Source organism: Phyllostomus discolor, chromosome 8, assembly GCF_004126475.2.
Source record: "Phyllostomus discolor isolate MPI-MPIP mPhyDis1 chromosome 8, mPhyDis1.pri.v3, whole genome shotgun sequence".
In the NCBI taxonomy this organism is placed as follows: Eukaryota; Metazoa; Chordata; class Mammalia; order Chiroptera; family Phyllostomidae; genus Phyllostomus; species Phyllostomus discolor.
In genome coordinates this window covers 106,483,503-106,498,752 of record NC_040910.2, presented here as the reverse complement: position 1 = coordinate 106,498,752, position 15,250 = coordinate 106,483,503, and the positions used below count along the sequence as shown (strand labels likewise).

The window sequence follows — 15,250 nt, the reverse complement described above, 5'->3', positions numbered from 1 at the left end:
TTCTGGACTTTAAACGAAAACTCTCCTTGTATAGAAAATGTTAACTATATAATAAGCTTTCAAAGAGAAGACAAAGCTGTAAAAATACTATGATCCCAACTTTTAAAAAGAAATAAAATATATGTACATACTCTTGGGATAGATTAAAAGGAATTAGACCAATACTATATCACTTACAGTTCTAGATAGTGGGGCCCCTCCCCCAATTTCCACAGTGAACATTATTACTTTTATAATCTTTTAAAAATATCTTCTTACGAAGGCTGGTTTCTACAGCAATTTGTGCAGCTATATTTCTGTGTTACTTTATACTCTGCCTTAGCCACTGAGCCTTTCCTGACAGCAGAGGGGATTGATGTGTCAGGACAATAAGATACCACAGGTATGTTCTGCTTGAGATGCAGGTATTTCTAACATGGAGTCTGGCCAACACCAAAGAAAAATCGCGTGACACATTATGAGGTGGAAAGTATCTCTAGATCACTTTCTGTTCTGGACAGGCCTGGTTTTCCTCCCTCTCCCCCCTCTCTCCCCTCCGGCCCTCGCCCCTATTGTAAACCCACTGGTGTGTGAATGTCAAGTCCAGGTCTTATTGTAAAAGAAGCTTGATGAAGTGATGTAGTGAGAGTCTTTGCTAAGTGGTCCTGGCTTGTGTTTCTCGCCTTGCCCTTGGTTAGCTTGGAGTGCAGCGTGCGAATGAGAACTGCGACTTCGGCCCGACCTGTGTCATGATCTTCATGGTGAGAAGTTCCCCGTCAGACGGTGGTTGTTTGTCTTATGACTTGCTGTTGGTAAAGTTATCCCCAAGGGGTTGAGAAATCCCTGTTTCGAAAAGTCCACAAAGTCTTTGGTGACCTACTGTTTCATTTTTCTTTTTCCTTTTTCTTCAGCGGTAGAAAACGGCATCACATTTTCCTTCACACGCTAACATTTACTGTCTTCTCTCCTAAATTCGGCAAACACCGCGAGGGCATTAAGCCCCGCGCCGCACCCCGAGCGAGCGAGCCACTATGGGGAGTGAACCGACTTCTCACCTGCGCACGCAGGGTGCTACTCGGCACTTACATGGCCGTGAGATCACTTTCTGTGTCCCGGGGGTTGGGGAAAGTGGTTGTGAAGTCACAGACTCAGAATCATTCCGGAGGTAGGAAATACTTTAATTAGACTTGAGTGGAGTTCTTTAGCTTAACTCATCATTTGAAAAACCAGAAATGAGATTGTGAAATAAATTGGCCTCTTTAAAAATTTTTTTTTTCCAGTAACACAGTTACCACAAAGCTAGTTGGCACTGATTTTCCTAGATAACTTGGTGAGATGGCTCGGAGATACGCTTTTCTTAGGAAGAGCGCTGGGCCTGATTGCGCCGGGGCCCCTGGCGGTTCAACAGGGCTTGCAGCTAAGCAGCCAGCGAGGAGATCCCTATCTGCTTCTCCGCCCGGGTCCTCCAGTGACGAGACTAAGAAGTGGAACATAACATGAGTCACTGCTGGTGCTTGAATTTTCGTGGAGAAAACTTATCTGGTTTCTGGTTTAAGAAATAGCACAATTATGGTGCTATTTACTGAAATCCCAACTAAAATCAAAACGACAACGACAACAACAACCAAACCCTCTGAGTTACGGACCAGAAATGAATCGGACAATCTTGGACAACTCGTAATTTGCTAGTGGCACATTAGTTTGAAAACACAAGTATTCCTGAACGACCCCAGTGTTAATCTGTAACTGATCTGGATTAAACGGATGTTGCCTTATGCTTTCACCTGGGAGTGCCAGGGAGCAGACGGTGAAGGCTCGACATTTGTGTCAAAAATAAGCAATTTGCAACACCGGAGTCATATTTTGAAAAGTAGGTACCTATTTCTTTAAATCATTTGTTAGAAGAACCACAGCTTTTGTTTACGTAAGAGCAGCAGCGTTCAGTAAAAGTGGAATGCAAGCCACATATGTAATGTTAAAGTTGCCAGTAGCTATATTAAAAGAAGTAAAAAGAAATGGGTGGAATTCATCTTAATGCTATATTTTAGTTTGCCTAATATAGCCAAAATATCATTTCAATATTAACGAGATAGTTTGCCTTTTTCTTTTTTTGCTAAATCTTCAAAACCCAGTGCGTATTTTACACACTGAGATGGAAAGTCCATCTCAATTTGAAGCAGCCCCATGTTAAGTGTCCAGGAGCCACGCGTGGGCGGAGGCTACTACACAGCAGACCTAGAGTTTCCGTGCACTTGCACTGCAGTAGAACCAACATAAACTGGCCTAATATACAGCTTTCTATGCACATCAGGTCCTGAGAAACGTAAGGCAGATACTGGTGCTTTTAGCCTATGGGGCAGATCTTAACTTGGCTCTAATGCGAATATTGTAAGAGAGTTCTGGTAACCTTTGGTTCCTGCGTGAGGGTAATACACGCCGTGGTTACAGCGCGTCAGCATGTGGCAGGTGGTCTGCTCTGAGAAATAAGCAAACCAGGAAATCGGGTTACGTGTATGTGTTTGTGCGTATTCGGTCTTTCATTAAATGTCCCCGCTGTCCCAGAGAACCAGCTCTCTACACTTTGATGCGTACAAATACCTCAGTTTTTGGCTATTACTCAGTTATTTTTACAGCTTCTTAAGGCTGCTTATTCAGGGTCGCTATTCAGAAAGAGAACTGAAGGTGGCTGGCGGGTTGGTTTCTCATACCCGAACATTTCCCCGGGCAGTCACCAACCTGAGGGTAGCACGCTTGCCTGGTGTTCAGCTTCTCTGCTCTCTCATCCCAGACTGAGAAATTCGTAGAACAACATTACTTTTTGTTGAGTGGGAGAATCCTAGGCAGACCCTTGCTTATACTCTTAAACCTGTAGTCTTAGAGTTAGCCCCGAGTCTCCCCTGAACGTGCACACCCCACATTTTGGTCTTAGTTCAGGTTTACTCTGTGTACTCCCAGGACACTTGAAAGGGCTGACAGCTGGTGAGCATGTGTTGTAAGCTGGGCACAGAGCTGGGGCTCTGGAACTATTATCTCAACAGCCTCACGGGATGGGAATCAGGATCTCTATTTCACAGACGGGGAAGTGGAATTCTGGAAGTCATTTTTCAACTTCACCTACCTCCGGTGGATAATTACAGACCTTGGCATCGTGCCCACTTTATCGTCTTGTTTAGAAGGAGCGGTGACGTAGTTCGGAAGTAGGGAGTGTGAATGTGTGTGCGTTGCTCTAAACTGGCAGAGACATGCAGGGTCCTTCCCAAAGCATCTCTTATCCCTAATCACAGACCTGACGCCTGCGTTGGGTAGACAGGGTGTTTCCAGATCGTTTACCCTGCCGGGGCTTGTAGTGACCGAATGAACCCTTTGGTTTACAGGTGGGACCTCTGATCGCAGCAGGATGGCCCAATGGAATCAGCTACAGCAACTCGACACACGGTACCTGGAGCAGCTTCATCAGCTGTACAGTGACAGCTTCCCCATGGAGCTGCGGCAGTTTCTGGCCCCTTGGATTGAGAGTCAAGACTGGTAAGTCTTTCTCGAGAAACTCCCCAAATTGTTAGGTTTTTGGTTTGCATCAAGAAGCACAGTCTGTTCTAGCTTAACTGTGTGCTATTTCATCGAAAAATGTATGGGTACAGGTGACGGGGTCAAAGAGATCAGGAGATAAAGAGGTATTCTTAATCTTGTGTAAACATCTTCCATATCAGGAGCACACACGTCAAACCGCCTGCTTGCCGGTGGATGTGTTTAGGACTGATTTGGATCTCACTACCTTGGTGAGATCCTCTGTGTGTTCTCTGGTGCTTTGGAGACGTGTTACCAACATTTATGTGGATGAGAATTCTGTCATGGGTGGAAGCTGGGTCCTTGCATATGATTCCCCTTTAATTAAAGGACGGAGACAGAGGAGGAGAAATAGACTTGTTCACAGAGGAGATAATGGCACAGAATTCCAACAACGATTTCCTTCACTTGAACATGTTCAGATTCAACTGTTAATTTTGGCTTAAACGAGGGCTATGACCTAGCTTTTCCAGAATTAGGCGAGGGCCAGGAAGGTGATTCAGAGCTATTGGAGATACGCCATCCTATCCTGGGGTTGCTTATTTGCTACTAATAATCTGACCACAGAGTTGACTGAGAATTTAAAGCAAAACACCATGCAATATTTTGTGTAGACTATGAGTGGCTAATAGTATCTAGAATAATTTTTATAGTGATTAAATTGTTGATTGTTATTGTTGTCGAGCAAGTTAAATGTAAAATGGTGAGTGGATTAAAGTAGAGGGTTTGCCTTGGGTTTTATTTTTCCTCCTTTACTTGTTTTTTTTCCCCATTGATGGTGACATGTGTGTGTAGATTTCAGAATCATTCTTTATTATTCTTCCTTTTCCTAGGGCGTACGCGGCCAGCAAAGAGTCACACGCCACTCTGGTGTTTCATAATCTCCTCGGTGAGATTGACCAGCAGTACAGCCGCTTCCTGCAAGAATCGAATGTTCTCTATCAGCACAATCTGCGGAGAATCAAGCAGTTCCTCCAGGTGTGATGAGAAACTGAACCAGCAGAGAAGGGTTTTAGCTTTCTTTCCTGGAAGTACTTCATTTCTCATTTGAGAGCCTATCTTGTACTTGAAATCAAAGAAGTAATTAGACTGTTACCAAATCTCTGTATACCCACCCAGGGGCACCATTACCTGAAATTCACTTCTTCAGTCAGTTGAAGGAGTAAAGTGATTATTATGTTAATATATATTAACACGTTAATAACGTGATCGTAACCAGGGCCTCCCCTCACAGGAAGATGACGCTTACTTTTCAGTGTTGAAGGTTTGGCCGTAATTGGATGCAGCAGGACAAAGCGAGTCACTTCCCGAGAGCCCAGGGCAGCAGGCCGCCCAGACAATCAGAGGAAGTGCCTTCTCCCACAGCACTGCAGCTCACCAGGCCTGCCCTCCTCCCTTCTCCCCTCCCCTCCCACTGACTGCAGCCAGGATTTGAGGCCCTTGTTTTACTGTTTCACGTAGTAAATGTTACGCTCAGTTTAGGAAGAATGTTGCTTTAAGCCAGCAACATTTCAGTCCATATCTCCTTAGCCTGCCACTGCTTTTCATTCTCCCCCTCTCCTACTTACAGAGCAGGTATCTGGAGAAGCCGATGGAGATTGCCCGAATCGTGGCCCGGTGCCTGTGGGAAGAGTCCCGCCTCCTGCAGACGGCAGCCACCGCAGCCCAGGTGAGACGGGGCAGGAGCCCTGCCGCCCTCCTCGAGAGCAAAGACGTGCTTGCTCTCGTGCGGTCGTCAGGACACACGCAGTCCTCCTGGGTAGAAGTGGGTGTTAAGTGGGTGTTTTGGATTTTTAAATTTTGAAATTGAAAATAACTATTTTTTTTCTGAGTGCGTAATGAATTCTTCCCTTTAAACAAATTAAAACATCGGGCCAAGATGGAGGCATAGGTGGACGCACTGTACCTCCACGCACAACCAAGATTGGAACAACAACAATTTAGAGGCAGAATAACATCCAGAACTGACAGAAAATTGATCTGAATGGAAGTCGGACAGCCAAGAAGTTGAAATAGACCCGTTCATCCAGAGCAGTAGGAGGGGCGGAGACAAGCAGCCGGGTGTGGGTCACAGTGTGGAGAGCAGAGAGAGTTGCACACGTAAGGCATCTGGGGTGTGCAAGATCACAGTGGGTGGACCCTGAGGCACACAGAGAGACAGCCTCACAGGACAGGCCCTTGGAAGGTCCCACGGCATGCACAGGCCCACCCACACGGGAATTGGCACCAGAGGGGCCCAGTTTGCTTGGGGGAAGCAGCAGAAGGGACTGAAGTCCCATGGAGAATGGAGCAACCACCATTGTTCCCTCTGACCCCGCCCCCACATACAGTGTCACAATCCAGTGACTCAGTTGCCCAGCCCTGGTGAACACCTAAGGCTCCGCCCCTCACTGTAATAGGCACGACCAGACCAAAAAAAAAAAGAGAGAGAGAGAGAGAGAGAGAGGGCTCAAACAGAAGAACAAGTCAAAGCCCCAGAACTCATCCTTTTAAGCAACTGAGAGATAGCCAATCTATCAGATGTGCAGTTCAAAACACTGGTGATCAGGAAGTTCACAGGATTGGTTGATTTTGGTCACAAATTAAATGAACAAATGCAGGCTACAATAAGAGAATGAAGGAAAATGCACAGGGAACCAATAGTGATAGGAAGGAAACTGGGACTCAAAACAATAGAGTGGACCAGAAGGAAGAAAGAAACAACCAAACAGGAAAGAATGGAGAAATAAGAATTCAAAAAAAGAAGAGAAGCTTAGGAACCTCCAAGACATCTTTAAACGTTACAACATCCGAATTATAGGGGTACCAGAAGGAGGAGAGGAAAAGCAACAAGTGGAAAAGTTATTTGAACAAATAATAAAGGAAAACTTCCCCATTCTGGCAAAGGAAATAGATTTCCAGGAAGTCCAAGAAGCTCAGAGAGTCCCAAAGAAGTGGGACCCAAGAAGGAACACACCAAGGCACATCATAATTATATTAGCCAAGGTAAAAATGAAGGAGAGAATCCTTCATTTTTAAGGGGATAAGGGGACAGTCACCTACAAAGGGGTTCCCATCAGAATGTCAGCTGATTTCTCAAAAGAGACAGACAAGAAGGGGCTGGAAAGAAGTATTCCAAGTCATGAAAGGCAAAGACCTACATCCCAGATTGCTCTGTCCAGCAAAGCTTTCATTTAGAATGGAAGGGCAGATCAAGTGCTTCTCAGATAAGGTCAAGTTAAAGGAGTTCATCATCACCAATCCCTTATTATATGAAATGTTAAAGGGACTTATCTAAGAAAAGAAGATAAAAAAAAACATGTATAGTAAAGTGACAGCAAACTCATAATTATTAACAACCACACCCAAAACAAAAACAAAAACAAACTAAGCAAACAACTAGAACAGGAATAGAACCACAGAAATGGAGATCACATGGAGGGATAGCAACAGGGGAGTGGGAGGAGGAGGGAGGGGGAAAAGGTACAGAGAATAAGTAGCATAGAAGGTAGGTAGAAAATAGGGGGAGGGTAAGAATAGTATGGGAAATGTAGAAGCTAAAGAACTTACGACACATGGACATGATTAAAGGGGGGGAATGTGGGTGGAGGGTGTGCAGGGTGGAGGGGAGTGAAGGGGAGAAATGTGACAAGTGTAATAGCATAACCAATAAAATATATTTTAAAAAATGAAAACATTACAGAAAAGTACAAGTAAGAAAATTTCTTAAAAATTTGAAATGTCACTCATTCCCTCCATTATTTCTTCCCAAGAAACTAACATTAAGAGTCTGGTCTAAATCCCTTCATGCCTTTCTCCAGGCTCATACAAACTGTGCAACACACACACACACACATTATTATTATTATTATTATTATTATTAAAGAGAATGCCTCTTCTTGTTTTTTTAAGATTTTTATTTCTTTTTAGAGAGGGGGGGAAGGGAGAGAGAAAGAGAGAGAGAAACATCAGTGTGTGGTTGCCTCTCACGTGGCCCCCACTGGGGACCTGACCTGCAACCCAGGCATGTGCTCTGACTGGGAATCGAGCTGGTGACCTTTTGGTTTGCAGCCTGTGTTCAGTCCACTGAGCCACACCAGCCAGGGCCACACGCACATTATATTTAAATGGTCTTGCTGTTTTCATTTAATATTATATCATGTATATCCTCCTAAGTCACGTAATATAAAGCTAACTCATTTTTTTTATTTGCTGCTTCACCGTCAGTGGTGTGGAGCTGCTGCAATTCAGTTTTTCCCCCTTTGATAGACATTCACTTCATTCTGGGGTTTTTTCTGTTATAAATACTACTTGCATTGTCCCTCTATATATCTCTATATATTCATGCTTTGATTTCTCTATGATAGATTTTTATAAATGAAGTTTTAAAAAATTTTTTTAAAAGATTTTATTTGTTTTTAGAGAGAGGGGAAGGGAGGGAGAAAGAGAGGGAAAGAAACATCAGCATGAGAGAAAAACATCGATCGGTTGCCTCTCGTAAGCACGCCGACCGGGACTGAACCCGCAGCCCAGCCATGTGCTCTGACCGGGAATCGAACTGGTGACCTTTCGCTTCATGGAATGGTGCCCAACCGACCCAACAGAGCCACACCAGTTGGGACTAGATGACGTTTTTCTAGAACACAGCATACACACCCATGTGTGTGTTGTCTGCGGCTGCTGGATGTTTATGCTGCAGCTCAGGTGGCGCTGAGACAGGTATTCGTGACAGAGGCTGCGTGACCCACAGAGCCAAAAATATCTGCTCCCCCCGCCCTTAGAAAGTCTGCAGCCGCTGACGTGGGGCTACCAGTTGGGCATCAGAGACGTCAGCCCAGGCCTCACTGCCATTTTCTCTGTGTGCGTCACCTGGTGTGTTCGCAAGTGTCTTCTATGGGTGGAGCCCGAGGAGCTAGGAAGACGAGCAGACGTGAGCCCTGCCAGCAGGGCTCTCGGTCGGGTGGGACTGTGGGTGCACACACACTCAATGTGAGAAAAACATGCGGGAGGACGTGAGTCACCCTGCCTGGGGAAGTCGAGTAATGTCACCAGGAAAGCAAAAGTTGTACTGAGTCTGAAGGTGAAAGGGTTCGGGTGTGCTCCGGCAGCGGCACACGCTGGCGGAGTGGACAGCGTGTGGGGAAGCCGTGTGAAAACTCGCTGCGTGCGGGAAAGAGTGGGTGGTTGGGGCTGACTGAAGCGCAGGGAGGGAGGGCTTCGGTGGTTATGGGAGTGTGTGAGACAGCCGTCTGTGCTGAGTGAGGTGTTTGTACCTGGAAGCGGCGGCAGACAGCAGTACGCAGCGGAGTCGGAGGCGGTGTTCTGTAGGTGACAGTGAATCACATCTGTTTTCCTCCTCTGAGTGCAGTGCCAGTCGAGAAACAGAACGGGAGCCCAGTGCAGATGCAAGTGTCAGCTGTACTGCTGGTAAAACAAGGCCGGAAGGCATGGTGCGGGTGGGCGACCGTAGGGCTTCCTGGTGCCTGGCCCCCTGAGTTGGACCTTGGGACGGAGAGACTGGGTTTACAGAGCGGCTTTCCCCCAACCATCCACAGGGGCCTTTAGGGACCCCAGACTGTCACGCACTGAACACAGAGCGATCGGCCCCCAGAACTGCTTCTAGAGACCAGGCCCTCACCCCTGCTCGGGGAGTGCCCCAGGAAGGCCAAGAGCAGAAGGAGCCACCCGCCTGAGTGCTGGGTTCCTGGAAGACCGGAGTGTAGTTGTTCTCTCAGTCTCGCCAAGCAGATGAGTCGCCCTGTTTGAAGAAGTAGGGATGGAGTTAGCCTTCTCAAGACTTCTAAAGGAAGTCTGTGTTCTGTGGGCTTGGGCGGGGACCACGGGAAAGGGAGAGAGTGGCTCCCCCTGAAACTGGCAGAGTCAGCCCTGTTTTGGTGCATGTGGCAGCCGTGTAGAGGACCGATTGGATGTGAAGGAGGTCAGAGACGCACACATCAGCGGCTGGGGTTGGAACCGAGCCAGCGGCACCAGAGACGGACTCGAGATCGCGGAATGCAGAGCCAGGAGCATCTGATGGGGCTGGCGTCAAAGACAACTGGGGGTTCTAACCTGGAGTGCTGGGCGTGTGGCCTCTGTCCTAGGCCCTCAGGCCCGCGCCACTGACCGGCATCTCTGGCCGATGCCAGTGCCCCACCGTCCTGAGCGCCGCAGCTTTTGCATGGTCTTTTTTTTTTTCTTATCAGACAGTATCCTATTATTTGGACAAAGGTTATAATTTTCAAGTTTCACGTGCTACCTGACCTTTTTAAGGTACCAGCCTCCCCTTCTACTCCAAGATACTATCTCCTGATACGGTATTGCACCACAGGACAAAATAACTTTTTACTCTTCCACAGCAACGTAGTGGGCTCTACACACATTTACACAGGCACCCGAAATCTGCTGTCCTAAATTGTTGTGAAATATTTTACGTACTTACCTACAATGAGCCTGTAGAAGGTAGGGACTTGAGCTGAACGCATCTTAGTTCAACATGTGGTTTCCTAGTGCAATACACAGGGTAGGCCTACAGTGTGACCTAGGGGCAAAACGCCGGGGATGCAGGTAAGACCAGGTGACAGCTTCCCTGAGGTCACCCTGACGGCACCTAGAGAGCTCCAGCTGCTGCCGGACCGCCCGGCACGGAGCCCCACGCGCTGCCTCTGTTTCCTTTGTCTCCCCACTGCAGCGGCCTCTCGGGGCCGAACGGGAAGGGCAGTGCCGTGGGATGGAGGCGGGACGGGGTGTTCTTCTCCCCACGTCTCCGGCATTCACTTGTGGCGACTTCCTTTTTGGCAGCAAGGGGGCCAGGCCAACCACCCGACGGCCGCCGTGGTGACGGAGAAGCAGCAAATGCTGGAGCAGCACCTGCAGGACGTCCGGAAGCGAGTGCAGGTGAGGGGGGTCTGGGGAAGGCGTCCCTTTCCGGGGGGGTGTTGCCTGGGGGCCCTGCCTGTATCTTTCTTGGAAGTTGTGGCCTCATTTCCCTCACGGCCTGTCTTTCCCATCTCCCCGAGGCACTGTTTTCTACTCCTGAGCATGTTGGTTTTCACAGGACCTGGAACAGAAAATGAAAGTGGTCGAGAACCTCCAGGATGACTTTGATTTCAACTACAAAACCCTCAAGAGTCAAGGAGGCAAGTGAATCTTAGAGACGTTAGAAATCTCCTGTAGAGAGTGAGTTCGTGTTACCTGAGTTTCGGGAATTGTTTGTCTCGACTCTGTGCTCAGACTGTGGGGGCGGGCGTTCCTTGGGACTTCCGTTGCCCAAGGGAGCCCGCTTACTGAGGGCAGGAGCGTTCCCTCAGGTCAAGAAGTCTTTCCTTCCGCTGCAGACATGCAGGATCTGAACGGGAACAACCAGTCAGTGACCCGGCAGAAGATGCAGCAGCTGGAACAGATGCTGACTGCGCTGGACCAGATGCGGCGGGTGAGCGCACGCGTGGGGCCGCACCCCGGCCCGTCTCCCTCGCCCGTGGTGTCCCTGCATCTCCCGGCAGAACCCGCCTGGCTCCTGAGTCCCTCCCCTGGAGCTGATTGCAGCCTGTGGTTCGAGACCGTCGGAGGAAGTGTTGTCTGACTGTGTTTTGGTTTCCAACCAGAGCATCGTGAGTGAGTTGGCGGGGCTCCTGTCGGCCATGGAGTACGTGCAGAAAACTCTCACGGACGAGGAGCTGGCCGACTGGAAGAGGCGGCAGCAGATCGCTTGCATCGGAGGCCCTCCCAACATCTGCCTAGATCGGCTGGAGAACTGGTAAGGGACGAAAGAGACGTTTTGCCTCTCTTTCTAGAAGGCTGGGCTGATTTATGGCCATCACCACGGGCCCCAGGAGTGGGGCCGCATCTCAAAGGTGGGGACTGTTACACAGGCACGTATCGCTCTAGGAGTGAAAGCTTTCACTTTATTTGGGCATTTGAAAAAGCAAAAATGTGTTTATATTAGTATATTTTAAATCTGTTTTTATAACTTGAAGGTTTCAGTTTAACTGTATTTAACAGACCAAATGAATCATCCAAAATGACACATGCTCTTTTATAAAGGAAAAAAAGTTCAAATCCAGAGAACTAATAAAGAGAAGAAAAGTCTTTTAAAACTGAGTTACTCAGAAGCCCCCACAGCTAAGATTGTGGTGACCAGCACTGCGGCCAGCCGCTGTGGTAGATACGCATGGAAAGACAGGAATGCGGACGCTTTCCCGTCAGTGGGGCTGCTCTTGACGTGCTCTTCCGTAACCTGCTCCGTCACACGTTCGGCCGCACGCCTGTGTGCGCGCCCTTGGTGTGCGAGGCCCGGTGAGGAAGGGGCCGCGCCAGCGGAAATAAACCGGGAGGAAGTGGACATCCTGGGAAACCCAGCCACGCAGAGCCTGGAATCGGAAATTCAGGCAACTCTGTGAGAGAATGCCTCGCCAACCCTGAGTTCTTGGTTTTGTTTTGTTTTTTGTTTTGTTTTGTTTTAGATTTCATTTATTTATTTTTAGAGAGGGAAAGGAGGGAGAAAGAGAGAGAGAGAGAAACATTAATTTGCGGTTGCTGGGGGCCATGGCCTGCAACCGAGGCATGTACCCTGACTGGGAATCGAACCTGCGACACTTTGGTTTGCAGCCCGCGCTCAATCCACTGAGCTATGCCAGCCAGGAACCCTGAGTTTTGTTAACTCACTGGAAGCGGTTTAAAATGCTTTCTGATCAGGGAACCAAAAAGCTTAAGTCCCGGGAATGGGGCCATGAACGCAAGTGCCGGAAAGGAGCCCGGGAGCTCAGAACCCCTGTCAGCTGTCCCGCCCCATCCCTGCACAGCCCCCTGCATCCCTGTCTTCCCTGCTGGAGGTCTCCTGGTCTTCATTCAACTAGTGGCGGACTATCAAGGAGACACATGAGTGTTTCCTGTTCTTGGGGACAGGCCGAATCAGCCTTTGTCTCCCCGTCCACTTTTCCCATGTGCGTGCTGTCAGCCTCTTGACACGTAACGTCCTATCCTTTGATCCGTTGAAAGTTGATGTTGAAGAGCTCGGGGGTGGTGCAGCTCAAGCCTTTCTCTCGTGCCCCGGGGTGACCTTGGGCACCACCATGGCGAAGGAACTTGGCCGAGGTGGCACAGGTGGTGAACGGCAGAGCTAACTCAGCCCCGTCTTCCTGGGCTGTCTTACCTCCTGTCTCCCCAGTCCTCACGTTTTGGTACAAGGATACGTTAGCGTAAGAAAGCGAGCGACAAATCCCGTATTTCTCGTTCTCCACATGTGGGTTCTGCAGCGTGTCCCTCTCCCACGAAAACTCGCAAGCGCCTCCTGTGGCGACTCTGAAATGTGGTAGCCGATGACGTTTTGACACTTCTTCTTTTGTGCTCAGCTGCCTCTTTGAAATGTAAAATTTTAGGAAGGGACTGTTTTAAAAAGGCAGAAAGGGGGAATTTATAAATTCCCCCTTTTTTATTTAAGGCAGAGTGAATTCCCCCTTTTCTTATTTAGTTGAATGGCATGCCTACAGATGGTAAATGCTATGTTATGCATATTTTACCACAATAAAAAGCCCCCCCCCCCACTTTTTATTTTAGAGGACTGCAGAGTGGTGCTTACAGCTGTGGTGCCCCTGTCTCCCTCCCCAGTTACCCGCGCACCCTCCCTCAGGTAACTGGTGACTTCCTTGTTTAATGGCAGGATAACCTCGTTAGCAGAATCCCAACTTCAGACCCGCCAACAAATTAAGAAGCTGGAGGAGCTGCAGCAGAAAGTGTCCTACAAAGGGGACCCTATTGTGCAGCACCGGCCGATGCTGGAGGAGAGAATCGTGGAGCTCTTCAGAAACTTAATGAAAAGGTAACTTAGGATCCTCGTCCCTCCCCCTCATTACTGTCCCCACCCCCAGTCGCACCCTTAAGCACCCTTAACCGAGAGACGGGCTCCCTTCGGACGGACGCACGGGACGCGAAGGCTGGCCCGCCCACCGCGCAGTGTGTGAGCTGCTGTCCGCCCTCCCTTTCAGTGCCTTTGTGGTGGAGCGGCAGCCCTGCATGCCCATGCACCCCGACCGGCCGCTCGTCATCAAGACCGGTGTCCAGTTCACTACTAAAGTCAGGTGGGCCCTGCACCTCCACTCTCGGTAGCTGGTTTACGGAGGGACCTTGGTAGCACGACAGCACAGCTGGGGGCCAGGGCTGTTCTTCACTGGTATCTGAGGCAGCACTGCGGCGGGTGTGGGATTCGTTGGCGATACGGACTTGCTCTTTGTTTCCTCTGCCAAAAGCTAGGAAGAGCCATCTTCCTACGATGCCAGTCCTGCGGTCCGGGAACACCGTGTTTCCTTCTGCCCCGCGAGAGGGGCAGAATAACGCCGGTCGTTTTCGGGCCTTTAGCCTGCTTTTCCCTGGGGGTTTTCAGGGAGAGAGTAAGGCTTAGCGATGCAGAGCCACAGGGCACCACAGGGCAAGTGGGTGGTGGGCCCGCAGGGTGGGGTGTTACTTTCACACTCGAGTCAGACAGGTACGCTGGGGTTTGCCCTTCTGCAGTGAAATTTCCCGCTTAGAAGCTTGGTTTGGTGTTGGGTTTCAGGTTCAATGGAAAGAAAGCCAGCTGCGGAGCACGTACGCCTGTGATGGCTTTTATTATCCTCTGCCACATCTCTCACGGCTTTGTGCATGTTCTTTCTTCTTAGGCTTTTTATTTTTTAATTTTTTTTCAGTACCTTTGGCCTAAAGGGGTCATGCTTAACTTAATATCCAAGTACTGGCAGGAAGAGGAATTTGGGATTGTCATTTATTCACCTCTTAGAAATGAAGAGTTATAAATTTTATGTTTCTTTAGCTAGATGTTGTGAGGGGAACCTTCTGATGTTTTGTTTTGTTTTGTTTTCAAACTAGATTGTTTTTTTCTTTGCTCAGAAACTTTTCTTCTTCTTTTGGTCATAGATTGCTGGTCAAATTCCCTGAGTTAAATTATCAGCTTAAAATTAAAGTGTGCATTGACAAGTAAGTACCCTTTATCTTAGCCCTTTTTTTTCTTTTTTTTTCAAATGACAGAGCAGTGAGAGCTCTGACAAACACCCTCCGAACTTAAGAGACTTTATCTCCATTCAGAGATCTTTGTTTCTTTGAACAAAAGTTTTCATAAGACTTGAGGTGCGTTGTCGTTTACGTGACTGAATAAAACCACAAAGTTAGTGGGACAGATGTGAGTTGTGATTGCTATGGTGACTTCGAGTCCTTCCTTTTCTTTTAATTTTTTACTTATAAATGTAATTTATGCATATTACATAAAACTGAGAATATATGAGGAAAATGGATGTTTTAAATTGTTCTACACTTCACCACGATAGAACAATTTTCAGAACTTGACAATACCTTTCAAATATTAAAATGCATATAGCTTTTAAAAATATATGTTATTTCATTTTTTTTAGAAAGAGGGGAAGGGTGGGGGGAGAAAGAGAGAGAAAGAAACATCAATGTGCAAGAGATACATCGATAAATACGCCCCAAAATGGTGCCCTGGCCTGTAATCCAGGCATGTGCCCTGACTAGGAATTGAACCAGTGACCTTTCGATTCACAGGCCAACACTCAATCCATTGAGCCACACCAGCCAGTGCTACTGTATAGCTTTTGAAGAGATTAGAAAACAGAAAATGGCCTTGGCAGGGTAGCCCAGTTGGTTAGAGCATTGTCCTGATATACCGAGGTTACAGGTTTGATTCCTCGTCAGGGCAAATGCAAGAATCAACCAATGATTGCATAAA

General features: G+C 48.1%; 1 protein-coding gene across 4 annotated transcripts in view; it reads left to right on the top strand.

The window, feature by feature from the left end:
* STAT3 (signal transducer and activator of transcription 3) overlaps nucleotides 1-15,250 on the top strand; it is a 56,006-nt gene that overhangs the window by 27,868 nt on the left and 12,888 nt on the right. For all 4 annotated transcript variants that reach the window (XM_028519920.2, XM_028519921.2, XM_028519919.2 and 1 more), the window contains exons 2-11: nucleotides 3,354-3,504; nucleotides 4,377-4,521; nucleotides 5,114-5,212; nucleotides 10,321-10,416; nucleotides 10,577-10,658; nucleotides 10,857-10,951; nucleotides 11,124-11,275; nucleotides 13,178-13,336; nucleotides 13,503-13,595; nucleotides 14,425-14,484. In XM_028519920.2, the coding sequence (XP_028375721.1) occupies nucleotides 3,377-3,504; nucleotides 4,377-4,521; nucleotides 5,114-5,212; nucleotides 10,321-10,416; nucleotides 10,577-10,658; nucleotides 10,857-10,951; nucleotides 11,124-11,275; nucleotides 13,178-13,336; nucleotides 13,503-13,595; nucleotides 14,425-14,484 (1,109 nt within the window). In that variant the 5' untranslated portion in view covers nucleotides 3,354-3,376. The remainder of the gene's footprint in view (nucleotides 1-3,353; nucleotides 3,505-4,376; nucleotides 4,522-5,113; nucleotides 5,213-10,320; nucleotides 10,417-10,576; nucleotides 10,659-10,856; nucleotides 10,952-11,123; nucleotides 11,276-13,177; nucleotides 13,337-13,502; nucleotides 13,596-14,424; nucleotides 14,485-15,250) is intronic.